This window comes from Equus przewalskii, chromosome 19 (genome assembly GCF_037783145.1).
Source record: "Equus przewalskii isolate Varuska chromosome 19, EquPr2, whole genome shotgun sequence".
Taxonomy (NCBI): Eukaryota; Metazoa; Chordata; class Mammalia; order Perissodactyla; family Equidae; genus Equus; species Equus przewalskii.
The window spans coordinates 35,170,231-35,197,737 of NC_091849.1; the positions used below are offsets into that span (position 1 = coordinate 35,170,231).

The following is a 27,507-nucleotide window of genomic DNA, read 5'->3' on the forward strand; positions in this document are numbered from 1 at the left end:
ATCAAATGGAAAGCATTTAGCTATAGACACAAAACTGTTTTACAACTGGGTGAACAACTTCCAGAAGAATAAAAAACCTATTTGTTCAAGTACCTTGAAAGGTAAATCTCTAGCAATTGTTGCCCAACTTTTCCAGAGGTGTTCGGAACAAGAATGCCCTTTTACAGAAAGAAAGGCTGCAGACACAGAGACTGTTTTAAAGGGAATTACCATGCAAAAGCAGGAGGAAAAAGTGGCCAGGCCCACCAATACAGATTTTTCTCCAAGTCAAGGTGGAGCGCAGGCTCTTTGGGGTTTTTTACATTCTAGCCATTTTATATCAATCCCCCCAACTCCCCATTAACCCAAGGAACTGTCCAGTGAGTGAATAAATATATCAAGAGGTTTTCTGAAATATAAAATGGTTATTCTGCAACAAGATAGTGTTTAAAACATTTCAACAGTATTCTAACCACTTTCAATATTTAACTATAAAGAACTCATGGAAAGCCAGACCATTTTCAGTGTTTTCACTGTAAGTAAACAAGGTCTTGGTTTAATTTTTTAAAAGATAAATAAAAGTTGTGAATGTGTCATATTTTATAAACAAACATCACTCATTTAAAAAATTCATGTATAGGTTTCAAAAGTATTTTTGATCACTAACACAGTAGGTTTTAGTAATTCAGAGAAGAAACATGATGAATAGAAGCTGAAGTAAAGAGATTGTTTTAATATTTTTCAAAGCAGGCAACATTAACAAAGGTGAGAAAGAAAGTAAGCAAAGTGAAGATAATCAAAGTTCAAACAAGCAAGAATTTCAAGAAAAATAGAAAATATGGCTATTTTCCCATATTACCCTGTGCTATTCAAACTACCAAAGCACCACACTACTAGAAGCAAAAGGGAAAATAAACTAATGAAAATTTTACAAAGCCACAAATGTCCCCAGTCATCTACAACACTGGGTCAATCGGATTATGTGTTTGCTCAGTGACACAATGAATCTTCACCCAAGGGAGAGTTACTTCTAAATAAGCCAGAAAAACTAATAACAACCATTTGGTACATGAATTAAGTAAAACGTTAGCCGGTTTTTCCCCATCATAAAAGAACTGAAGCTACAGAAAAGTAAAGAGTCAATAAAAGGTCACTTTTACAAGTTTGTTTGAGCCCCCAAGAGAGTTTTCTATCATCTTGCTATCTAGATAGGGTTCCCCTATACTCGCAAATTTTTAGCTACTCATTTTGCCTAGTTCTCCATCTCAGAATTTCTCTGTTTCAATCCTCATTAATAGGGAAATAAAAGCACCACCACCAGGTCAGCATAAACTGTTACTGGATGGGACAAGAAATATTAAACCCACTCCAACAAAAAAAGCCTTTAGAAAAGAATTTAACAAGTAAAAGGTAACAATTAACAGTTACCAGACACATAGGTATTATTTTCAAAGAACTATGGTTAACTTTTTAATTTTTCTTAAAGTCAACAATACATCAAAACAATTTTTTTTTTTTTTTTTTGAGGAAGAGTAGCCCTGAGCTAACATCTGCTGCCAATCCTCCTCTTTTTGCTGAGGAAGACTGGCCCTGAGCTCATATCTGTGCCCATCTTCCTCTACTTTATATGTGGGATGCCGCCACAGCATGGCTGGACAAGCGGGCCATGTCCGCACCTGGGATCCAAACCAGCTACCCCGGGCCGCCGAAGTGGAACGTGAGAACTTAACTGCTGTGCCACAGGGCTGATCCCAAAAACAGTATTAAAAAAATAATAATAATTTCTCAATCTTTCCATCTTTCCCATTTTAAACAAATAACTACACTTCTTACTCTGTTTTTCAAAGTGATATTAACATCTCAAATAGATATCACAATGAAATTTCAGATAGAATCATGCTGTGGCTGCAAAGAAATGAGCTCTCAAAAAGGTAGATGCTCACAGCTCCTTCTAACTGCTTTGTTCTATGCAAGGATGTACCACCTCTAACCTACTGGAAATAACTGGAAGATTAATTAGAGCAGAATTAAAATGATGGAGTAGAACTGTACAGGTGGATACGATACCACTACCACACACAGGCCTAATGTCTGATATCAAATAAATACTGAATTGTGTTTAGATGCCATCAAGACTTAAATCCTTCTTCCACTTTAGGGTAGGGGATATTTCACTGATGTCTGGTCATCATACCAGCACAAGAAAAAAAATGCTATATCATGTATAAGAAAAAGCTCAGAGTTACACAATCACATAACTTAAGCTAAAACATTTCCTTATTTCCTTTTAACCACTAAGAAAAAGAAAGCTTGGCAAGGGAGAAATCCCCATTATACATTTACCAGAATTCTGGATCCTCCATGTTTTTATAAACTGAGTATCAGGAGGTATCGACTCCCCTTCTCCTATGGTGACATCTTCAACAAAGGACATAGAGGGCACATTGATGTTTGGGCTCTCAAAGTCATAATAGGCGCCAATTGCTGCTTGTAGGTTCCTGCAAATAAAGAGAAAAGGCAAAAGACTTCAGTCCTGCCCAAAGCATATTATCCTAATTGTCAAACAAAAGGAAAAAAAACCTGTTTCTTAGGGTTTGTTATAGAACCTGAGGCTCCTGGTACACAAATCTTCAGAGCCACCGTTTCTGGCTGAGGAACAACAGGAAAAACACCAAGACCAACAAACTTGTGCATCATTTTCTTCCAAGCTACCCACACAGAAAGTAACAAACATCAGCACCACCACCAGCAACAACAAGAAAAATCTCCCTCTTACTCACAGGCAGCAAGTAGGGTACAGAAGTCAATCAAAAGAGCTCCTCTGTCACTGTGACTAGAATTCAAAGAAGCTCCATTTTTTAAAACATTCTAATTACTTAATTTTTTGAAAAAGCAATACATGCTCATAGTTCAAAAAGTTTCATACAGTGAAAAATACCCATCTTATCTCTTCTTTCCTACACGGAGACACACACACACGGGTAATCATTCATATTACTTTCTTAAATATCCTTCTAGAACTTCCTTATGTGCATACAAGCAAATGATATATATTCTTATTTACCCCCTTTTTATATAATTGGAAGCATATTACAAACTGGTCCTTTGCTTTATTCCCTTAACACTATATATCATGAAGACATTTCTATGTCAGTACATAATGAGTATCCTCATTGTTTTTTACATCTATATCCACTGTATGTATAAATACATCATTAATTATGTAACCAGTCCACTTCTGAGTTTGTTCCCAATCTTTCTTTTTTTTTTTTAAGATTTTATTTTTCCTTTTTCTCCCCAAAGCTCACCGGTACATAGTTGTGTATTTTTAGTTGTGGGTCCTTACAGTTGTGGCATGTGGGACACCGCCCCAGCATGGCCCAACAAGCAGTGCCATGTCCGCACACAAGATTCAAACTGGCGAAACCCTGGGCCGCTAAAGCGGAACACACGAACTTAGCCACTCGGCCACAGGGCGGGGCCCTGTTCCCAATCTTTAATCATTCAACAAATAAGCTTAAGCATACATCATTTTATATACACGCAAGTGCATCCATGGGATAAATTCCTATAAGTGATACCACTGGGTTAAAGAGTATATATCTGTGATTATTTTAATAGATATATCTGAACTTCCCTCAACAAAAGTTATACAGTTAAAAATGCTGCTACCAAGGGGCTGGCCCTGTGGCCGAGTGGTTAAGTTCATGCGCTCCACTGCAGGTGGCCCAGTGTTTCGTTGGTTCGAATCCTGGGCGCGGACATGGCACTGCTCATCAAACCACACTGAGGCAGCGTCCCACATGCCACAACTAGAAGGACCCACAACTAAAATATATACAACTATGTACCGGGGGGCTTTGGGGAGAAAAAGGAAAAAATTTTTTAAAAAATCTTAAAAAAAAAAAAAAACGCTCCCACCAAGAATGTATGAGAGCGCCTATTTTCCCGCTTGTTCATCAACAGTGTTTCTCCAAAATTTTGGATTTTTGTCAATCTGATAGGTAAAAAATCTCAGTGAATTCTTAAAATGTTTTCTCTTTTTATGAGAGAGGTTAAGTACTTTTTACATGTTATGGAGCCATTTGTAGTTTCATTTTTGGAAGTACCATTTGTAAATGTTAGTGTTCATTTTAATTACTCATAAACCCCCTTCGGTAAGAAGGAACTAGCAAGCACATAAACTCGAGTCCATAATTGAACAGAATCACATGATTGACAGCTTGATTCATCAGTGCCAGAAACCAAAGGCCACTATGGGGTTTAAGTAAGCTGTATTCATTATAGAGATCAAAGAAGTTGTTGGTAATTACAGTAACTGCTTCTCTTATGATCTTACTCAAAGTAGTGACATCATCCCCAGTTCCCACAGTAGACAACAACACAAATTGCATTTTTCTAAACATAACCTAACCATAAGCCAATGGATCCAGTGGATTGTTTTTAATTATGCATAAACATAGCATGAAATAAGCTCTGACGGTATACAACTGTTCAAGACACATGCTATTAACAGCAAATACTTTTCTGCTGGGGCCTGCCTGTTCCTCCAGGTGTTTGCAGCTGCCAGAAAGGCAGGCTATATTTAGAGCAGCTATCTCAGGTCAAGCTTCATGCAATGGTGGCCTGTCATATTAGTGGTGACTGGAATTACACCACCACCACCAACTGCCTGCCTGTCCTGTGTGTGCTAGACAAAATTTACATAGAGCAGAGCTGGGCCAGGGGCCAAACTGTGCCTGCTTGCTTGACCATTCAGTAGGAAGGCTCAGACTTTAATGTTCCCAGCAACTTCGTTACCTAGCTGACTGTGATCCAAAGTGAAGAAAATGCGACTGGTCAACCTTGGGGAAGTCCAACCCTACCACCCACAAACAGACTCAGGAGGACATAAACTTAGAGATCAGGGATAAAAGGAGGGAGAGAAAAATAAGCCTGGTTCGCATTTGTTCTTCTGAAAACGTTTTGTAAAAGCTATGTGTTCATCTTTTTATAAAGATAATTTTTCTGCTGCAGGTCTCCAGCAGGTAGCTTGCTAAATTGTCTTCAGCTCGCTTAGCCATAAAATATGCTTGGGAGGGAAGAAACTATTTGTGTACTCAGGAAAACTGCCAATTCTCATCCTCAGCCTGTGTCATATTTCACCACTTGGCTCTGCCTGATATCAGACAAGACTTCGAGACCACTGCAGTAGAAGCACTAACAAGTGGAAAAGTCCAGCTACCCTACTTAGGCAGATTCATCCTCCTCCTCACATCTCCTTTTGCACATCCCAATTCATCCCACAGCCAGACCAACAAAACCGATTATTTGTACCTCTATATCCAAGTACTTCAGCCAGAGAAAGACGAAGAAACATTTTTAAAGCCCAAAGTGAAACTGAAAGTAGTGAACTGGCCTCCTGGCAGGAAGCAGGAGTGGAGGATGACAAAGCAAATTCACCTCCCAAGTACAGGGCAGGGAGTGGACTTCAGCCCAGTGGCGTTCTAACCCATCAGGCAGGTACACGGCTCAAAACGTGGGTACACAGCTCCAGAGCACTGGAAAGATTTAGATCACAGCTCACTGGGCTGAGCAACAGCAGGAATAAACCAAAGAGCTCCAACTCAGTGTGAGAACAAGTAGACACAATAGCATGTATTCCGATTCAAAACAACATGCTCAACTATTATTAGACACCAAGAAATTCTCCATGAAATAGAGCTGACTGAAGAGACGGAAAACAGAACACTGACTCACTATTCAGCCTCAAAGTTTAAACTTCCAGGTTCCTTCAGTGTTTTTGCTCAAAAAGTTTTTAAATCTGATTTCAGACGGTAAAAAGCACCCTGAAGAACAAAGGGGAGGCAGTGTAACAGTGGGGAAAACAGACACAGGCTAATAAGATGGAGGATGGTGATGGTAGTACAACACTGTGAATATACTTAATGCCACAGAACTCTACACTTAAAAATGGCTAAAATGGTAAATTTTATGTTACATAGCACAGACTTTGTTTGGAGACAGCTCCAACTCCTGGCTGTGGGGCTTTGAACTTGTGGCTAAGCATATATGTCAGTTTATTCATCTGCAAAACTGAATTTTTTATATTAAAATATTGGTATATAATTAATGAGCATTTATCCACGTGCTGGGCACTCGCCCTGGGACTAGGCATAGAACACCTAGCAAGAAAGACAAGGCCCCTGCCTCTACCAGGCTTACAGTCTAGAAGACTGTGGTAACCCGGAGACCTCGAACAAAGGTAACTCCAACTGCCTCTCACACCAAGCCTATCAGCCCAAGGCAGCTTTTCCTACTTGGGGTGAGAAATGGGCTTGGTGCACAACACAGTTTCAACTGCACTGATAATCAGGTTAACCTGATTTGGACTAGACTTTGGTGATGATGATTATGTGTACCCTGCTGAAATGCAGTTTTGTAACTCAGAAGCAATACTGTCCAACCTTCACTTTATAGATAAGGCCACAGATGCACTGATAGATAAATAACTTGCCCCAGGCTAGACAGCCAATTATTAGAATTCAGAACCACACCTATCCAAAGGCCTAAAACTTTTAACTTATCCAGAATTTGCTAATTATCTAATAACACTGTGAACATCTGATTTTCTTAAGAACATATTAATTACCATCATGAATTCGATGAATGAATTAGTTGTAACTCTCTCGTTAAGATGAATTCTTGAAGTGGTTAAATACCTAATCTTGCATGTACAGTAGTTGCCCCTTATCTATGGTTTCACTTTCCACAGCTTTAGTCACCCTAGGCCAAGCCTAGTCCAAAAATATTAAATGGAAAATTCCAGAAATAAACAATTCTGAGTTTTAAATTGCACACCATTCTGAGTAGTGTGATGAAATCTTGCGCCTTTCCACTTTGTCCTGCCTGGAACGTGAATCATCCCTTTGTCCACGTACCCACACTGTGTAGGCTACCTACCTACTGGTTAGTCACTTATTACGTATGTACAGGAGAAAACATAGTATATATAGGGTTCAGTACTGTCTGCAGTTGCAGGCATCCACTGGGGGGCTTGGAACGTATCCCTGTGGATAAGAGGGGACTACTATATTCACAAACACAGAATATTTTATTCTTGTACTATGTATACATACATAAGTCAGATTACTGGTCTTACAAAGAAAAATCATCTATATACCAATTAGACTGCCAGGAACATCACTCAAAATTACAGGGGTAGAAAACAGTTAAGAAAATCAGGAAATCAGATTTAAAGAGGAAACGCCAAAAGTCTGAGAATTAGCTCAGATTCTCAGGAAAATAAAATTAAATACCTTCTTTTTCCATTCTCTAAACAAGTAAGAAACTCAAAAGGATCCAACTTATTTATGAGAAAAAGAAAACCATCCATCTTATTTGGACACAAATTAAAATGAGAAATCAGAATAATGAACCAATCCATTTAAGCACCAACAACAGCATCTTTGGGCTTCGAGCAATACTTATCCGGAACCACAAGAAGCTTCCCTCACCTGTGGAGTGCCAATGACACTGCAGTGGAGGCCATAAGCCTCCCAGGGATCAGGAAGGCCTTACTATCTCTGAATGACTGAAAAACCTGAGTAGGAAAAGGATCAGCAAAATTACGGGGGTTCCTACAAGGGCTTACCAACATCAACTCAACACGAATCTAACATGAAAGACCGAAAAGAGGGACCAAAAAATATGTACCTGTGACCATCGTGAATGTTAAGGCCTGGGAAGAAACTGAGAATTTCATTAAAACAGAAAGATGACTGCAGGTAGGGAATAGGAGTCGGGCTAAAGAAGACTCTCAATATTTTCAAACCTAAAAACTAACTCACAGATGATACTATTTAACATGCGAAGACAGTAGAAAAAAGAAAGAACTTGTGGAAAACTTCATTAAGAGGAGCAACAAAGTTGGCACCAGCATTTACCTACTTCTTAGAGCCACAGAGAGCACAAGATTGTTTCTTCTCCTTTCCCTAGCTATTTACTGATCCATTAATTTTATTACTTTTTAGAACCGGTCCTTCTAACTATCATCAACAGTTATACTTTTCCCAAACATAAAGTAAAAAACAAGCATTCTGCCATGAAAAGGCAAGGTGGCAGCACTGTTTTAGATTTAAAGAGGCATTAACCACAATAGTATACAGTCCTTGAGGTTCTTGACTGGATTCTGATTCTTTAAAAAACATGAAAGGGTCATTAAAGATACATCCGGGGACAAGTGAGGAAATTTAAACATGGACTGGATATTTTTTATTAGTATTTTTTGTAAATTATCTTAGTATCTTAGTATGCAGTTATGTAAGAGAACGTCCTTATTTTTAGGAGAAGCACATTGAACTGTTTAAGGATGAAGGGTCGTGATGTCTACAACTTTGAAGTGATTCAAAAAAATTTTACATAGAGAAAACAAATTATGGCAAAAATGTTAACCACTGTTGAATTTAGGTAATAAGTATAAGGGCATACACTCTACAATTCTTTAAAATTTTCTGTAGGTTTAAAAAGTTTCTAATAGGGGCCAGCCCCGCGGCCAAGTGGTTAAGTTCGTGCGCTCCGCTTTGACGGCCCAGGGTTTCACTGGTTCAGATCCTGGGTGCGGACATGGCACTGCTCGTCAGGCCGCGTTGAGGAGGCGTCCTACATACCACAACTAGGAGGACCCATAAGTAAAAATACACAACTATGTGCTGGGGGGATTTGGGGAGAAAAAAGCAGAAAAAAAAATTGGCAACCGTTGTTAGCTCAGGGGCCAATCTTTAAGGGAAAAAAAAAGCTTATAATAAAAAGGTAAATGGAAAAAAGAAGAAAGAGAGGGTATACTTTATGCTGCTACTGGAAGATACAAAAAAAAATTCAATGCACAGAATTACTGCAACCATCTTGGGAAAATGAAGGGACCTACTGGGAACCTCAGGAGACCTAATGACATGCCAAGGATGATCAGAAAGAGAAATAATTGCTTTGTCCTTTATGACAGAGTTGAACCACTAAAGTAGGCAACCCCAGAGCCGTCTTACACTGGGTATTCTTGTCATCTGAGATAGTAAAATTGGCTTATAGTTTAAAACAACAACAATGAAAAGCAGATTCTGAGGACACAGTAATATAACACTGGCTTTCTAAGTGCCTTTGGCTAACATCTCAGGATCAAACTGTTTTTCCTTTTTTTAAAAAAATGAGGTGAAATTCACAAAACATACAATTAACTACTTTTAAGTACATAATTCAGTGGCATTTAGTGTATTCACAACGTTGTGCAACCACCACCTCTCTCGAGTTTCAAAACTTTTTCATCACCTCATATCCATTAAGAGCCTTCCAGACCCATTAGGTAATCACTCCTCATCCCTCCTCCCCAGTCCACTGGCAACCACTAATCTTCTGATGTCTGTCTCTGTGAATTTGCCTATTCTAGATAATTTATATAAAAGAAATCATATAATACGCAACCTTCTGTCTCTGTCTTATTTCACTTAGCATGTTTTCGAGATTCACCCCAAACTGCAGCATGTTGATCAGCACTTCATTCCTTTTTATGGCTGAGAAATATTCCATTATACATACATACAGTCACGCATAGCTTAACAACAGGGATACGTTCCAAGAAATGCATCATTAGGCAATTTCCTTATCGTGCAAACATCATAGAGTGTACTTACACAAATCTAGATGGTATAGCCTACTACACACCAGGCTATACGGTACTAACCTTAAGAGACTAGTCACATATGCAGTTCCTCATTGACCAAAACTCTATGAGACACAGGACTGCATGATTTTTTATTTATCCATTCACCTGTTGATGGGCATTTGGGTTGTTTCTACCTTTTGAATATTATGAGTAATCCTGTTATAAACACTCACATACAAGTGTCTGTGTGGGCATACGTGTTCATGTCTTTGGATATAAATCTAGGAGTAGAACTGCTGGGTCATACGGCAATTTTGTGTTTAACTTTTCGAAGAACCACCAAACTCTTTTCCATAGCAGCTGAACCATTTTACATTTCTACCAGCAATGTACAAGTGTTCCTATTTCTCCACATCTTCACCAACACTTATTTTCTTTTTCATTACAGCCATCCTAGTGGGTGTGAAGTGATATCCGACTGTGGTTATGATTTGCATTTCATTAATGACCAAGGATCCTAAACATCTTCTCGTGTACTTATTGGCCATATCCTCTCTGAAAGAAATGTCTAGAGGAAGTGACATGCCATAGAAGATTTGAGAAAGCTCTAAATCCAGAATTTTCCATCCATACCCTGAGGGTAGAGACCTTCAGACTGGAAAGATAAGCAGAGCTAAGGGACCTAACCCAGTCCTAGATGTTCTCTTGAAGTAAAAAGTCTAATTATAATATTACTGGAGTTGGTTATTTATCAAAGGAAATGGCCCAGTATGAAATGGATAAGTAGTGAAGTTTGAAAGGAGTTCTATCACCAGGAGCCTGTAATTATTATATTCCCAGTCAAACTCTAGGTCCAAAAATGGCATCTTATTGGAAGGGGAAAGCTAAAGCAGCATGGCCCTCATATAGGAACTCTCTCTGACACTGCCGCTACATGCCCTGTGCTCCTCTCAAGTATGGTCCTAAAGGATATCAGACATGGGGAATCTTTCTGGGGGAAGCCGGGCCAAGGCATTCAGTCCTCCGCCAGCGAAATGAGTTAACGGGTGACCACGAGACTTGCTGATTTTCTCTTACTGCTCCCATCCTATAGAAGACAGTATATGCTCTGTATTCTTACTGCTTGTATGCCCCAGACTGAGAACATTACCTGGCACATAGAAGGTGCTTAATAAATCTTTGCTGAATGGAATAAACCAGTGACCAAAATACAGTATTTTTCTTTTCTCCTTTTTATTTGGTTTCTCACAATCGTATACTGGGACTATATGACAGAGGGCAGAGGAATGACGACAACAACAAAAATGTATCATTTGGCCCACGGACTGCTGATCATGCAAACGTATATCTGGACCAATCAAGGCTAAACTAGGGAGAGCATAGCTACCTCCCAGAGATCTTCAGCTGGTTGGATGGGGCACCTGCAACAAGTCACAGTATGACAGCTGGACGTGACTAGGAGTCCTCTCTCATTCGGGAGGGGGAGGAGAGTATCTGTAGTTGTTACTTGTTTAGGGAATGCTCCCACTTTCACGGAGGATTCCATAGTACAGAGTGCGGTCATTCCAGAGTTGACATGGGGGTGGGGCCACCCAGGAATTTAGAACTGGAAGAGAGTTTTTCTCATAGTACCTGGTCTATAAACTACACATCTGGGAGCTTTTGACAGTCATGGTTCTCTTCAGCAGAGACGGAAGACCACTGCGAAGACCTAAAGACCACAAACACAAAAGGAAATCTACAAGTATTTTCAGTCCTTGGTTCCAGCTGTTCCTGAAGCCCAAACAAATGCCCGTCTTGGAAGTCTGTGTAACATAGCAATATCCTTTAAATACCCCTTGCCCCTTTAGCATTATCTAGTTTGAAGTGAGTTTGCTATTTGCAACGTAACAAACCCAGATTAATTCAAAATTGTACAGTGTGTTCAAGGGATAGAGTCTGCACATCTGGTGCAAAGTCTGTTAGAAGAGGCAGAAGAGGAGCCAGCCCCATGGACGAGTGGTTAAGTTCCCGCGCTCCGCTTCAGCGGCCCAGGGTTTCGCCAGTTCAGATCCTGGATGCAGGCATGGCACCACTCATCAAGCCATGCTGAAGTGGCATCCCACATGCCACAACTAGAAGGAACCACAACTAAAAATATACAACTAAGTACCGGGGGGCTTTGGGGAGAAAAAGCAGGAAAAAGAAAAAAAGAAGATTGGCAACAGTTGTTACCTCAGGTACCAATCTTTGAAAAAAAAAAGGCAGAAGTGCTGGAAAGGTAAATTAAAACAACTCAGGCCGAGAAATCCCACTTTTGGGTATATATTTATCCAAAACAACTGAATGCAGAGTCTCAAAGAGATATTTGCTATCCATGTTCACAGCAGCATTATTCACAATAGCCAAAAGGCAGAAGCAACCCAAGTGTCTACCAGCGGATGAACGGATAAACTAAATACAGTATATGCATACAATGGAATATTATTAAAAAGGAAAATCTACCTCATCCTAAAATGGGGATGAACACTGAGGACCTTATGCTAACTGAAATAAGCTGGCAGAAAGACAAATAATGTCAAATTCCACTTATATGAGGTATCTGGAGTAGTCAAATTCATAGAAACAGAAAGTAAAATGATGATGGACAGGGACTGAAGGAATGGGGAAACGGAGAGTTATTGTTTAATGGGTATAGTTTCAGTCTTGCAAGATGAAAAATTTCTGGAGATTGGTTGCACAACATGCTTAACACTACTGAACCGTACAATTAAAAATGGTTAAGGTGGTAAATTTTATGTTATGTGTACTTTACCACAGTTTTTAAAAAATTTAATTAGAGGGGGGCCAATATGCTTCATTAAGAAATCTGGACTTACTCCTCAAAGCAAGAAGAGCATCTAAAGGTTTTTTAAAAGAAAAAAAACAATTTTATTGAAGTATAATTTACATTATATAAAATTCATCCATTTCAATTGTACAATTCAAAGATTCTTCCTAAAGTTACCAAGTTGTAAAACCATCACCATGTTCAGGGACATTTTCATCATCCCAGTAATGTCCTACTCCCCATAACGTGTAAATATGTTACATTACATGGCAAAGGGGAATTAAAGCTGCTAATCACTTAGCTGAAAATAGAGAAATTATCCAGGTGAACTCAGTGTAACCCCTTAAGGGTGGAAGACCAAACTGACAGAACCAGAGACAGCAGCGTGAGAAGGACTTGCAAGACATGCTGGCTTTGAAGATGGAGAAATGAGGCCATAAGTCAAGGAATGCGTGTAGCTCCTAGAAGCAGGAAAAGGCAAGGAAATGGATTCTCCAGCATGAACACATCCTGATAGCACCTAGCTTTTAGCCCAGAGACACACATTTTAGACTTCTTATAAATTGGTGTTTTTTTAAACCATTGAGTATGTGGTACTTTATTACAGCAGCAAAAAGCCAATACAATGGCTATTCATTCTATTATTTGTTCTATTTTACTGTATATTTGAAAATGTTCATTGTAAAAGGAAAAACACTATGAATACGAGGGCAGACTAAGGATTACAATTTAAAAGGTGCTGTTTTCTGCTGAGTCATTTCCTTCATAACGCTCCTTTCAGGAATTCAATTATCCATTAAAGATGCATACTTAGAAATAACTCCCACTTTTCTTGCCCCCCAAATTTAATTGTTATGAATACTTCCCGAAAAAGGTAAACGATCACTAGGATCAGTGCTAACAAAATTTTTGAAGATAGCAGAACACTGGCCTAGAAGAGACATGAAAATGTATGGTACACAAAAATTCCCAGAATGATGAACAGAAAACGTGATTCAGACAAAGCTATCTTCATAAACAAAACGTTTGTGGTTTATTGTTGTTCATGAAACTTTCTTTGGGACATAATTTAAAGTAGCAGTTACGAAATGATCAGGTAAATCTATAATTAAGTAAGGTTTTCAAAAGCGTGTTTACCTAACAGGGAACTGACAATAAGCCAGCAGTGGTCAAATGTATCTCATCCTACAGCCTAGTCAGAGAGCTATTTTCTAAAATATACTAGGAACTTTGGGGGTTTTTTTATTTTTAAAAAAGGAGAAAGTGCCAAAAAGCTAAATTGTAAACCAACATTCCATTTTCAAATCTAGCTGTTGTTACTGCATACAGAGAAAAATGCACCGGCTTTGAAAAGAAATACCACACACCTTTTACACGTATCTTTGATTAAAATGCTCCACATGGGTCTAATATGTCTTGCCTTTGCGATTTCCTCACGGTGTGCTACAGGGGCCAGCTTCAAAGCCTTTCCAATTCATCTCCCCTAAAGAATGATGCTGACCATACCATCTTTGGAAATATTACAAAAGTAAACTTCAGCACACTTCACCTCTAAAAATGCATACCAGGGTACACATCTAAGAGAGAATCTAAGGCCTATGTTATCACTCGTAGTCTCTCCTCTAAGAACAAAAGGGTAAATAAATCTTGGCCAAGTTCTACGTAATAAGATGAACAAAACCAATGCAATGTTATCACCACTACCAGTAATGCCACACGGCCTAAATGCCAACTTTACTCATTCTGCAGCCAACCCATCTCCAAATACACTGTGGCTATATTTGGCTGCTCCCTGGTACATGTGAGATAGGTACCTTTAAAAAGCTACACACTTACAGCTAGGAGACTAAATTAAATTAGATGGAACTTGGAGAAAGAATATGATAAAGGCAGACTTTATGAGAGCTAACAAACCTGAGTGGACCAGGCCTCTTTTTCTTTTACAAACTAATAAAATGACACTATAAGTATGTCAGAGACTGCTGCCGGTTTTTAGTAGTAGCTTATCACTGAGAACAAACAAAGAAGACAATATTTAAAGAATATTTCCTCTAAAAGCCCTGTGACACTTGGAAACAATCTTACATACTCTGTTAATATTTTCATGTTCTGGGAAACCAGCTACAGACGACAGGCAGTCAGGTTTAGACAGCTCATCCAACTATGGCATTTCTTATACATTACAGAAGAAAAGGATTTTTTAAAATAGCTACTTTGCATGACACTGCATAATTATCACCAGTTAAACTACAAAAAAAGTCATAAAACCACCCAAAGAAACATGAAAAAAACACTACCAAATTTGGTTTATGAAGAAATAATACAAACTGAGGAAAAAAATTCTTCTATAGCTTTTTCTGATTTGTCCTAAAAACAAGTGGTGTCTCAAAGAGAGAAAAAGAGCAAACATCCCAAAATAACGGAAACAGTGAAGGAGTTTATGTATTACAAGCTTCACAAAGGTCAAGAAGATCCCTCTCTCCAGCACCTTTTCTTTCGATCCTCTGTGGATGAGGGTAAGGCAAATACACTTAGTTCTACACTAGTAAGATATACTAAAAACTAACCAAAAATTTGCTTCATTCACCATAAAATCCTTCATGACTCTAATTTAATAAGTTCTATTTAAAAATTAGCACTATCTTTAACAAAAGGTTGCCAACTAATAAATGAAGAAAGAACAGAATTAGAAAACTACCTTTTTGCAACCACTTATGCGATAAACAAACCACTCAGGCAAGGATCATCAACGGATACTAAATCACTTGGGAGAAAGACTGCTAGGGAAAAGGATATTCTCACAGTCTCTCACAGATTACTCATTAATTACAAAGGAGAAAAATAGGTGAACACTATTTTAAGCAAATACTCATATTCAGCATAATAATGGGACAAACTAACAGAATACGCCTCCTGACATATGATAAAACAGAAGACACAGAATCATCTGTGTATTATTTCTAACAAAAAAATGTTTAACCTGAATCTAATTGTGAGGAAACAATCAGACTAACCAAAAATAAAGGGCACTCTGGAGGACAAATGGCCTGGACTATTAAAAAATGTCAATGTCAGAAAACACCCAAATGACAAAGGTGAAGAAACTGTTGCAGATTAAAGACGACTAAAGAGACATGACAACCAAATGTAACAGAAGACGCTTGAGAGGATCTTGGATTTAAAAAAGTTATAAAGGGCATTTGGGGAACAAATAGAAAAATCTAGATATGGACTGTATACTGGATAACACTAGTGCTTTCACGCTAAATTCCTTGGGAGTGACCATGATAATGCAGTTATGTAAGATAATGCCCTTGTTCTTAGGAGACATTTCCTTCAGGGCTAAAGGGTGAAATATCATGATGTCTGCAATTTATCTCAAGCGGTTGGGGGGCGGAATGTATAAAATCCATAGAGAGAACTCTGATACACTGCTGGTGGGAATGTAAAATAGTAGTCAATTTGGAAGAATTTGGCCGTTTCTTGAAAAGTTAAACATAACTTTACCATACAAAACAGCAATCCACTCCTAGGTATCTACCCAAAAGAAATTAAAACACATCCACACACAGTCTTACAAGCAAATGTTCATAGCAGTTTTATTCATAATAGCCAAAAAGTACAAACAACCCACATGTCCATCAACTAGAAAATGGACAAACAAAATGTGGTATATCCATACAACAGAATATACTCAGCAATAAACATGAATGAAAACACTATACATGCTAAACCATGGATAACCTCATAAATATTATGCCAAGTGAAAAAAGCCAGATACAAAAAACCACAAATTACATGATTCCAATGATATAAAAAGTGAAGAAAAGGCAACTATTCAGAGACAGAAAAAAGACTACTGGCTGCCTGAAGTTGGAGATGAGAATGGGAACTAACTGTAGAGAAATCTACTGGAGTGATGAAAATATTAAACAATTGGATTGCAGTGATAGTTCTTAGCTCTGGAAACTTATGAAAAATCATTCAATTATCCAGTTTAAATGGATTAATTTATTACTGTAAATCATTCTTCAATAAAAGTGCTTAAAAAATAAAGCAAATATAATAAAATAGAAATTATACAGGTATTCATTGTGTTAAGTCTTTCAACTCTTCTAGTTTTGAAATTCTTCAAAATAAAAAATTAGGGGACAGATGAAAATGAACTCTGCAACACACACACACACACACTCCAAAATTAGTGTTTCTAACTGCAGGTTACCTAAAGGAGGTAAAGGACATAGCACAACTCAGATTTAGGATTAAATAAAAGCATTGGAACGTAGGGACAAATTTTATCTGATTAACAATTTTTTTCTACTTAGGTATTGTTTTTTCCTAATTACACAAGTAATGTATGTTCATCGTAGAAAATTTAGGAATTAAAGCAGAAAAGAAAGAAGAAGAATTAAAGTATAAAAAGGAAAATAAAACCCAACTGTAATCTCATAGCCAGAGATAACCATTTATAATTTCTTTATTCTACAGGTAAAAGGAGATCCATTTCCGGGAGGGAAAGGTATCTATACATAACATCATCACAACTTGATCAATTATTCAGTTGGCATAGCAAAATTTTATATCGTATCCAAACACATAAATCATAAGAATGAAAAGGCAGAATAAAAAATTTTAGATGGAAATCCAATGCTTCCTTTCAGCTTCCAATGAAAAACTGCATGCATTAGCCTCAGGTCTCTCCCAAAACCCTCCTAAAATACAGGTGTGATGCTACAGACTAAATGAATGTTTGTGCTCACCCCCGACCCCCCAAACTCATATGCTGAAATCCTAACCCTGCATGTGATGGTATCAGGAGGTGGGGCCTTTGGGAGGTGATTAGGCCACAAGGGTGGAGCTCTCCTGAAAGGGATTACTGCCCTTATAAAAAAGACACCCCCTCACCCCCCACCCCCCAGCCCTGCCCCCTGGAGCTCCCTCACCCCTTCTATCACATGGGGTTACAGCAAGAGGTCAGCCATCTCTGAATCAGGAATGGAACCCTCATGGAATATCACATTTGTCGGCAACTTGATCTTTGACATCCTAGCTTCCAAATTTGCGAGAAACAAATTTCTGTTGTTCATAAGCCACACAGTCTATGGTATTTTTGTTATAGCAGCCAGAATGAACTAAGACAAATGGGGGGGAAAAAGTCATAAATTCACAAGGACAAAGTGAACAAGTGGAGGCAACATTTGGGGCCCTGGAAAGTAGACAGACAAGTGCTAAATGACTTAGCTGACCTGAGAAAGCTGACTCCTCCTCAGCCAGCAGTGAGGAAAAGGAGAGAAGCGACCTGCCTTAAAATGAAGATCCCCAAAAGGTTCAGGAATTAATGGCACCACGTACCCTACAAGTGAGGTGAAGACAGGGATAAAAACAGGAGAGGTTATGCATTTGCCTAAACCTAACAGTCAGACTTCAGATCCCCTAATATAGTCTAAACACCACATAGCCTAGGGACTGCTCCACCCTGGAGGAAATGGGTGGGGCTGTTAAGCCCTCAGTTAACAAACCCTACAATCAGGACCACAGCTTCCAATCTACTTTTTGTGTCCTCTTAAATAGGAGCAGATAGCCAAGAACCACCAAATATTTAAGGTAAAGCATCTAATATGAAAGAAAAAGACTAAAGCAAGCAAACAGAAAAGGCAACTTGAAGAAAACAACAAGGAGATCTCCCAGAAAACAGAGCAAAATTTTTGTTAAAAGGTGAAAAGAGAAAAGATAGAGGACCAGACCAGAAGGTCCAATATCTGAAAAATAGGAGATCTAAGACAAGAGAACAGAGAAAGTGAAGGGGAGGAAATCAAAAGATTAATTCAAGAAATTTTCCAAGAGAGAGGACAGTTTCCAGACTGGAAGGGCTCTCCAAAGCTGAGCAGAGTGTATGAAAAGACATGCTGAAACGCATCACCACCACATTTCAAGACACTGGAGACACAGACAGTTACCAAAAGCTTCCAGAAAGGGAAAAAACAAGATTCATTCAAAGAACAAAGAATCAGAACAGCATCACATTTTAACATCTTCACTGAAAAACAGAAGACAAAGGAGCAGTGCCTTCAAAATTCCGAAAAAAATATTCCAACATTAAAATTGCTACCTAACCAAACCCGGAGTATATCAACCAAGCATTAGAGTAAAATACAGTTTCAGAATACAAAAGTCTCAAATTTGATCTCCTTTGCACTCTCAGGAAGTTTAAAAAAATGGGGTCCAGGAAACAGAGGTTCCAACAAAGGGGGGGAAAGTGTGAAAGAAATCCCCAGGGTACCCAGGGTAAGAGCTGTGCAGCAGACCTAGCACTCACCCAGTCCAGATCAGAGGAGGCCAAACACTCTGGATAAAAAGATAAAACTGATAGAACACCTAAAGTGTCTGAACCTACTAAGAGATTCATAGTTGGTAAGGAGTTTGAAGATAACTCGGTAAAAAAACATGTAAGAGACTGAGCAAACCAAAAATCAAGACGATTATTACCCTTGGGGCAGCAAAAGACTGCAGAAAAGGAAAATAAATCCATGTACGGTAGTCCCCCCGATCTGTGGAGGATACAATCCAAGATCCGCATGGGATGCCTAAAACCACAGATAATAAAGCTTACAGATACCGTGTTTTTTCCTATACATGCAGACATACCTGTGATAAAGTGTAAGTTATAAATTAGGCATAATAAGAGATTAACAATGATAACTAATAATCGAACAATTATAACAAGATACTATAATAAAAGTTACCATAGATCTTAGCAACCTCAGCATATGATTTTTTTTCTTTTCTTACTAAGTCAGGAACTTTCACCTTCTCACTTAAAGGAAACCACTTTACAGTTTCTCTAAATCGGCAAGATCACTACTCTTGCACTTTGGCGCCATTATTAAGTAAAATAATAACTTGAACACAAGCACTGTGATACCACCACAGTTGATCTCCTAACGAGACAGCTATTAAGGAACTAACAGGCGGGTAGCGTGTACAGCATGGATACGCTGGACAAAGAGATGATTCACGACCCTGGTGGGACACAGCGGGACAGTACGAGATCTCATCATGCTACTCAGAACAACGCCCAATTTAAAACTTATGAATTGTTCATTTCTGGAATTTTCCATTTAATATTTTCAGACTGAGGTTGACTGCGGGTAACTGAAACCCTGGAAAGCAAAACCGTGGATAAGGGGGACTACTCTACACTAATGGCTCAAATGTCAATAAGCATTTAAAGACTTAAACACTGAAAACTGATTTAACCAAATTACAAATAATTAAAATGGGAGACAGGGTGAGTGAAACTAACAATTACCATGTGACAGCACAGTTCTGAATCTTTACACATATTAATTTATCCAATCCTCAGATAAAAACTGACACTGTCCTTATATATGATGAAAACAAGGCATAAAGAGGGTAAATATCTTGCCAAAGGTCACACAGATAGTAAATAGCATAAGTTTTGAACTTTGCTCTTCACCACACTGGCTCTCACAGAACAAAATCCCCATCTCCCTGTGGGAAGTCAACAGATAATGGTTAAAATTGAAAAAATCAATTGAGAAGTAAAAATCCAAAAATCAGTTGAAAGAACTGAAAAAGATTACCTCTGGAGAGTGAGATAAGGACAAGGGGGTCTAGAATCCCTGTTCCTTTTAACAAGCCTGTAGAACTACTTTACTCTTTAAACTACATGTGTTTATAACTTGGATAAAATGAAAATTAAATTATAAGAAAATATACTTCCCTTTCAAAACACTTTTTAAGTAAACATTAAAACTCTTATTCAACCCTAGAACACTGGACACACACAACAGAGGAAAAAGGGCAAAAACAAGCTCAAATATATATATAAGCATTTGACACATGATAAAGACAGCTTTTCAAATCATTGGGAGAAATGTGAATTTCTCAATAAATGGGAAAACTGACTAATCATCTGGAAAACATGTTAGATACTGGTCTCTCACCACAAAGCCAAATAAGCTTCAACTATATAAAAGATTTATATGTAAATTATGCAATCATAAAGAAAACTGAGGTGAATAATTATATCACAGTCAGATGGGGAAGCATGTCTAACCACGAAACCAAAAGCAGAAATCAGAAAGGAAAAGACTGCTCCATTCAACTTCATAAAAATTCTCAAAACAGTGCTACATAGTAAAAAACATTATAAACCAAGTTAAAAGATGAACTAGAGGAAAAGTAAACATTTAATAAGAAGCTAATTTCCTTAATATGCAAACAGCTCATACAAATCAATAAGAAAAATAATCTAATAGAGGTAGAGAGGAAAACACACAAGTCACAAAAAAACAAATGGTTTCAATAAAGCTGGGGAAAAAATACAAATGGCCAATAAAGCTATGGAAAGAAGTTCTATCTCATTCATAATTAAAGCAACACAAATTAAAATGAATATATTATTGGGGGCTGGCCCAGTGGTATAGTAGTTAAGTTTGGCACACTCTGCTTTGGTGGCCCGGGTTCACGGGTTGGGATCCCAGGTGAGGACCTACACCACTCATCAAGCCAAGCTGTGGTGGCGACTCACATACAAAATAGAGGAAAGACTGGCACAAATGTTAGCTCAGGGCCAGTATTCCTCCAGAAAAAGAGGAAGACTGGCAACAGATGTTAGCTCAGGGGCAATCTCCCTCACCAAATAAATAAATAAAGTGAATACCTTTTTAACCCATTAGACCAGCAATAATGTAAAGACAAAGACCACTCTTGGGTTGATAAGTGTGACAAAACAAGCACTCTTGTACCCTGGTAGTAAAGATGAAAATTGGTACAATACTTTTGGAGTGAATTTGATATTACCTATCAAAATCTAAATTGCCCATACACTCAGCCCCAGCAATTCTACTTCTAGGCCTGTATCCAGAAGAGTATGAAGACACTTGTACCAGAGCAGCTCTATAAAAGCAAATACCTGGAAACTGTCCATTCACCAGGAAGTGGTTAAATAAAATATGGTCAGCCACAATGGAATACCATGCAGCCATTAAAAAAAAAAAGATCATGTTCATAGCATACTGTGAAGTTAAACAAGTTAACCTGGGAACAGTAGGTATAGGACGATTCCATTTGTGTGTGTGTGCGTGTGCGTGTGTGTGTGTGTGTTTAAGTATGGGGGAGGGGATAAGACCTCTATACACAAGATGGTGCACCTACAGATCATGTTCTCCCAGTTAGAAAAAATCCTGACAACTTAAGTGGATGATGGATCTGAAATGGCCCAGCCTAAAGTCCATACTTAACAACATATCAAAGTTTGTTTTAATGTATAGTGGAAGAGACAATCTCCCAAGAATGCCTAACATTGAAGACCTAAAGACATCTATCAGGGACTACTTTCATGACTTTTAACTATCTATATAGAAAAAAGGTCTCTTTCAGAAAAATGGTAGGAGAAGGGATTCAAACCTGCATGGAGAATGGAGAAAAGTATAATGAAAACTTTCCATTAGCATACCTAAGGACTCTGTGACCACTTTGATCAAATACATGCCTATAAAGGTACAGAATGTCTCTGAAAGAATAGAATAATAGCCACTTCTGGACAGTGGGATGAGAGAAACACACGGATTTATGTACTATCTAAACTTCTCACAAGAAGCATGTATTATCTTTATGATTATATAGCCAAATAAAATTTTAAGAAGTTAAAACACAAATAGGAAACGGGAAAATCACGCAAAAAATACAACTTAACAAATATCAATTTTTAAAATGACAAAAACGCCGAAAAGCAAGGACATTTACAGCTATTAAGACGACATAGAGGGGCTGGCCCGGTGGCGCAATGGTTAAGTGCGCACGTTCCACTTCTCGGCGCGCCAGGGTTCGCCGGTTCAGATCCCGGGTGTGGACATGGCACCGCTTGGCAAGCCATGCTGTGGCAGGTGTCCCACATATAATGTAGAGAAAGATGGGCATGGATGTGAGCTCAGGGCCAGTCTTCCTCAGCAAAAAGAGGAGGATTGGCAGCAGATGTTAGCTCAGGGCTAATCTTCCTAAAAAAAAAAACAAAAAAACACTACATAGAATAACACCTGGAAAGATACACAGGGGACTGATAGTGGTTATTACCTCTGGCAAGAGATAGGAAGTCTAGAATTGGAAAATTACTTACTTTTCTTTTTTCTGTTGTTTTTTTTTTTGCGAGGAAGACTGGCCCTGAGCTAACATCTGTTGCCAATCTTTCTCGTTTTGCTTGAGGAAGATTGTCACTGAGCTAACATCTGTGCCAATTTTCCTCTATTTTATGTGGGATGCCACCACAGTGTGGCCCGATTAGCAGTGCTGGTCTGTGCCCATGATCCAAACCTGTGAACAGCAGGCTGCCAAAGTGGAGCACACGAATTTAACCACTACACCACCAGGCCGGCCCCAAGACTTACTTTTCATTGAAAAATCTTTGGTACTGTTTGAATAACTATTTTTTAAAAATATTGATGATTTTTTAATGTATATAGAATATTCAGCAGTAAAACAGAATGAACTTCTATATATGATACATGCTACAATGTGGATAATTATACCTTGAAAACATTATGCTAAGGGAAAGGAGCCAGTCACGAAGGTATACTGCATGTCTACATTTATATGAAATATCCAGAAAAGGCAAGTCCAGAGAGACAGAAAACAGAACTGTGGTTGCCTGGAGCTGGGGGTGAGAGTGGGGACCGACCACCAACTGGCATAAATCCTACTGGAGTGACAGAAATGTTCTAAAACTGGATTGTGATGATGGCTGTACAAATCCATAAACTTACAAGAATCACTGAATTGTACATTTAAAATAGGTGAATTTTTTGATATATAAATTATACCTCAATAAAGTTCTAACATTTTAAAAACCAAAACAAGAAGCTACCACATAGCTGGAATTTGCTTTAAAATACTGTTTTCTGGTGGGAAAAATGAAGAAAAAAAGGCAAAATACTAATGATTGTGAAATCAAGATGAGAGGTAGATAGGGTTCATATAGTTTTTTTCCTAAATAAAAATGTTAAGTCTATAAAAAATAGCCAACGTGTGCACGCACCCACGCACGCACACGCACACACACACAAATAAGGCTTCACCAGAAATCAAGGAAATGCAAATTAAAACAAGTAATGCCTTTCATCTATCAGATAAATCTACCCGGCAAAAATTAAAAATTTTAATTCCCAGAAAGCAGGCCTTCTAATGCCTAACTGTTAAGATTATTACTTAGCATATCCTTCATGGAGGCAATCCGGCAATGTTTATCAAGAACCTTCAAAAGAGCATACCTTTGACCTGGCAATTCCACTTCTAAGAATCTGTCCTAAATAAACACATGGGTTATATATCACAATTTTTTTAAAAAATTAAGAAAGAGAGAAAGAAGAAAATAATTAGGCAAGTGAACAGATATTTTTAACAGTGAAAAACAAAAAAATCAACAAATGGCTGCTTAAATAAGTTACAGAATACTCAAGTAATGGAATATTAGTAGATGAAAAACAGGGAAAGATATCCATAATGTTTAGTGAAAAAGTAGGCTATAAAGCAGTATGTATTATAGATATTCTAACTTACATTTAGCAAAATGCACATGAATATCTATAAATGCACATATATGAACACAAACTGACAGCAGTGATTAGCTTTGAGCAGTATTATAAGTGGCTTTATTGTCTCCCTTCAACATTTCTGATTTGCTGGGTTTCTGTGTTCAGTGTTATTATTTTTAGTCAGAAAAAAAGGATATTTCCATTTCCCAAAAAGGCAAACTTCCCTATGAAAAAAAGAGACAAAGGGCATATTCAGCCAATTCATAAGAGTACACAAATTAAAACAAGATCACATGTTTTATGAAACTGAAAAAGAAAACTTTTTAAATTATACTATGCTACATTGATGAGATATTAAAGAAATAGTTACTCACACAGTAGTGGCAGACATAAAAATTAGTCCAACCTTTATGGAGGAAACAATTTGGCAATTAAGTTTTAAGTGCATTAAAACCATGTTTATCTTTAGCCCAGCAATCTAATTTCTAGGAATAAATTTAAAGGAAATAATTAAAAATGCAAGCAAAGATTTAGCCACAAGGATGTTCAATATTGAGTTTATATTGACAAAAAACTGGAAACATATCCAACACAAAGGGATTATTAAATTGTTCCACATCCACATAATGGAATACTGTGAAACCTTCAAAAGTAAAAGTGTAGAATCCTATTTATTAAGAATGGAGAAATGTTCATAAGCTATTGCTAAGTGAAAATAAATAATGTATGTACTGGTTGAAGAGCGACCCCCAAATTGACGTCCACCTAGAACCTCAAAATGCGACCTTATTTAGAAATAGAGTCTTTGCAGATGTAATTAGTTAAGATGAGGTCATACTAGATTAGGTTGGGCCCTAAATCCAACTGACTGGTGTCCTTCTAAAGAGGGGAAAATTTGGAGACATACACACAAGGAAGAAGACCACGTGATTACTGAGGCAGAGACTGGAGTGATGCAGCCACAAGCTAAGGAACACCAAGAAACCACCACAAACTAAGGACAGATAAGGAAGGATTCTTCCCTAGAACCTTCAGAGGGAGCACGGTCCTGCCGTGCTTGATTTCGGACTTCTGGCCTCCAGAACTATAAGAGAATAAATTTCTGCTTTAAGACACCCAGTTTGTGGTAATTTGTTAAGTAAAACACAGCAACCAGGAGCAGTCTCTAGTTCCAGGCTGCTCACATTTGAATCCTATTTCCACCACTTATTATCCATGTAACTTTAACTAAGTTATTAACCTTACCTAGTCTCTTTTCCTTTTCTGTAAAATGAGGATAACACTACTTATTTCCTAGAATTACTGTATTAAATTATATAATAAATGTAATCACTTAAAACAGTACCTGGAATATAGTAAATACTCCATTTTTGTAGAGCAAACACAGGTGTGTACACACACACACTACAGTTTAGAAAAATATAGATCAAAAGGTTAAAACTGTTTATCTCTGGGTCCTGTGAGTATGGCTTATCTGTTTTCTTTTTGCTTACTAGTACTTTCTAGCGTATCTGCAATAAGATGTATGTCATAATACTGTTTATGTCATAACACGTTATTTTTTTAATTTTAAAAAATTTAAAAGGCAGTGGTTCCCAGTTACAGTTGTATGTAAACCCCATCCCTCAGCTAGTGATTTCTACTCTCTCAAACTTGTTATTAAATATTGTATTAAAAAAATTCAAAAGCAAAACTTGAGAAAATAAGTGCCAACCAGAAAGCACTTGAGCAGCACATCATGTATCATTCAATCCATCATTAGCAGGCTGCTGCTCCACAACAGGCTGTGAGTCACTGACCCCGAGCACAATAATTCAAGTGTGAAACCTTGGAAACATTTTATAGACCAGAGGCTCAAACATTTCAAGAAAACACAACTGTTCATTTTTTAGAGTGAGTCTTTTAAAATCCAGTACATAGTAAATTCAATGGGGCTGGGTTCCATATTTGGAATAAACTGCTCCTCCTCCCAAGACATACATTAACTTTGGCAAATCATTAGAAAACCACTTACAAAATCAATTACCTTTCCAACAAGTGAAAAATGCATTAGTTTCATCTGCACAAGGTGATTTAATAAGAGTTAAACCTCTTCAGTGAGTTTTAGTCTTGTGTTCCAGGTCCCTAAAAAACTCAACTTATAAAATGTGTTCTCTGACACTATAAGTAAAATATAAGTACGTAAATTCAGATGAGCTCACTACAAGATAGTTTACTTAACACATTTTACTCAACACAGCAAAACCAAGTTTTAATAATTATATGTAATTACTGGATGAAAGTCTGTTGCCTAATACAGTGAAGGAATTCTACTATACTTGCAGAGACCAAATACACCACTGCATTGTTAATTAAAAGAAATATACCGAGCCAGCCCTGACAGCCCAGAGATTAAAGTTCAATGCGCTCCACTTCAGCAGCCCAAGTTCGGTTCCCAGGCGCAAACCACACCACTGGTCTGAAAGTAGCCATGCTGTGGCAGTGGTTCCCATAGAAGAACCAGAAGAACTTACAACTATACATAACTATATACTGGGGCTTTGCAGGGGGGAGAGGTGGGGAGGGCAGAGGAAGAAAAAAGGAGGAAGATTGGTAACAGATGTTAGCTTAGGGTGACTCTTCCCCTGCAAACACAAACACACAAACACACACACACACACAATTTGATCAGCCTATCCAAGTACCTTGACAACTAATTCAGTTTCCACTGAAGCAAAGAAGGAGGTACAAGGGCCATGGTACCCACTACTCTAGTAATAATTCTAACTAGATAATTATTCAAATTGGAATACCATTGCTGTAAAAACATTTTATATATATATATAATTTTATATATTTACACACACATGCATAGAAAATTCTCTACGTATATGCGTGTACATGCATATGTGTGCATATACATATGCATACAAAATTTTATAGGCATAGAAATTTCCCAAAAGGCACAGAAGAAATAGTAGTGGCTGTATCTGGAAAGGAGAGGGGATTTTTCCTTTTCACTTTTAGTCCAGAGGATGCAAATTAGTGGCCCAAGGACCACATCCTACCTACATATGTGCTTTATTTGGCCCCCACAGTGTTTTAAAAATATTTAAATTAGTTGCCAATGCTTGAAAATCAGGAAATTTCCCATAAAAATGTGAATTTCTGGCTTCTCTTGAAAAAACAGAAAAATCTAAGAACACTGGGCCCCCATTCCAGCACAGAAATATTTTATTTAAGGTAAATATCAGACATCTTTATAAAAAGCAAGCGCTTTCCAGCTCATACACACACTTCGACTGTTCATGTTCCCCATTTGGCACCTATAGGCATTTTAGTTAGCAACCCTTTTTTAGGCCCTTCTAAACTATTTGAACTTACTATATACATTACTTTTTAAAGTTTTTCCTCAATGAAACACACTGGCAAAGATCCAGGAGAACTTTAGAGAACTTACAAAATATTTTCCTCCATTCACATCTAAGTAACTGTTACCTGACTTTTCTGAATAAGAAATTGATTATAAAGGATATTCAGTACAAGGAAATATG

The 27,507-nt window shown here is 37.8% G+C and overlaps 1 protein-coding gene across 5 annotated transcripts in view; it reads right to left on the reverse strand.

Annotated features, from left to right (window-relative positions):
* The window catches only part of ILRUN (inflammation and lipid regulator with UBA-like and NBR1-like domains), a 106,124-nt gene that overhangs the window by 70,444 nt on the left and 8,173 nt on the right, over positions 1-27,507 (reverse strand). For all 5 annotated transcript variants that reach the window (XM_070585874.1, XM_070585871.1, XM_070585873.1 and 2 more), the window contains exon 2: positions 2,323-2,477. In XM_070585874.1, the coding sequence (XP_070441975.1) occupies positions 2,323-2,477 (155 nt within the window). The remainder of the gene's footprint in view (positions 1-2,322; positions 2,478-27,507) is intronic.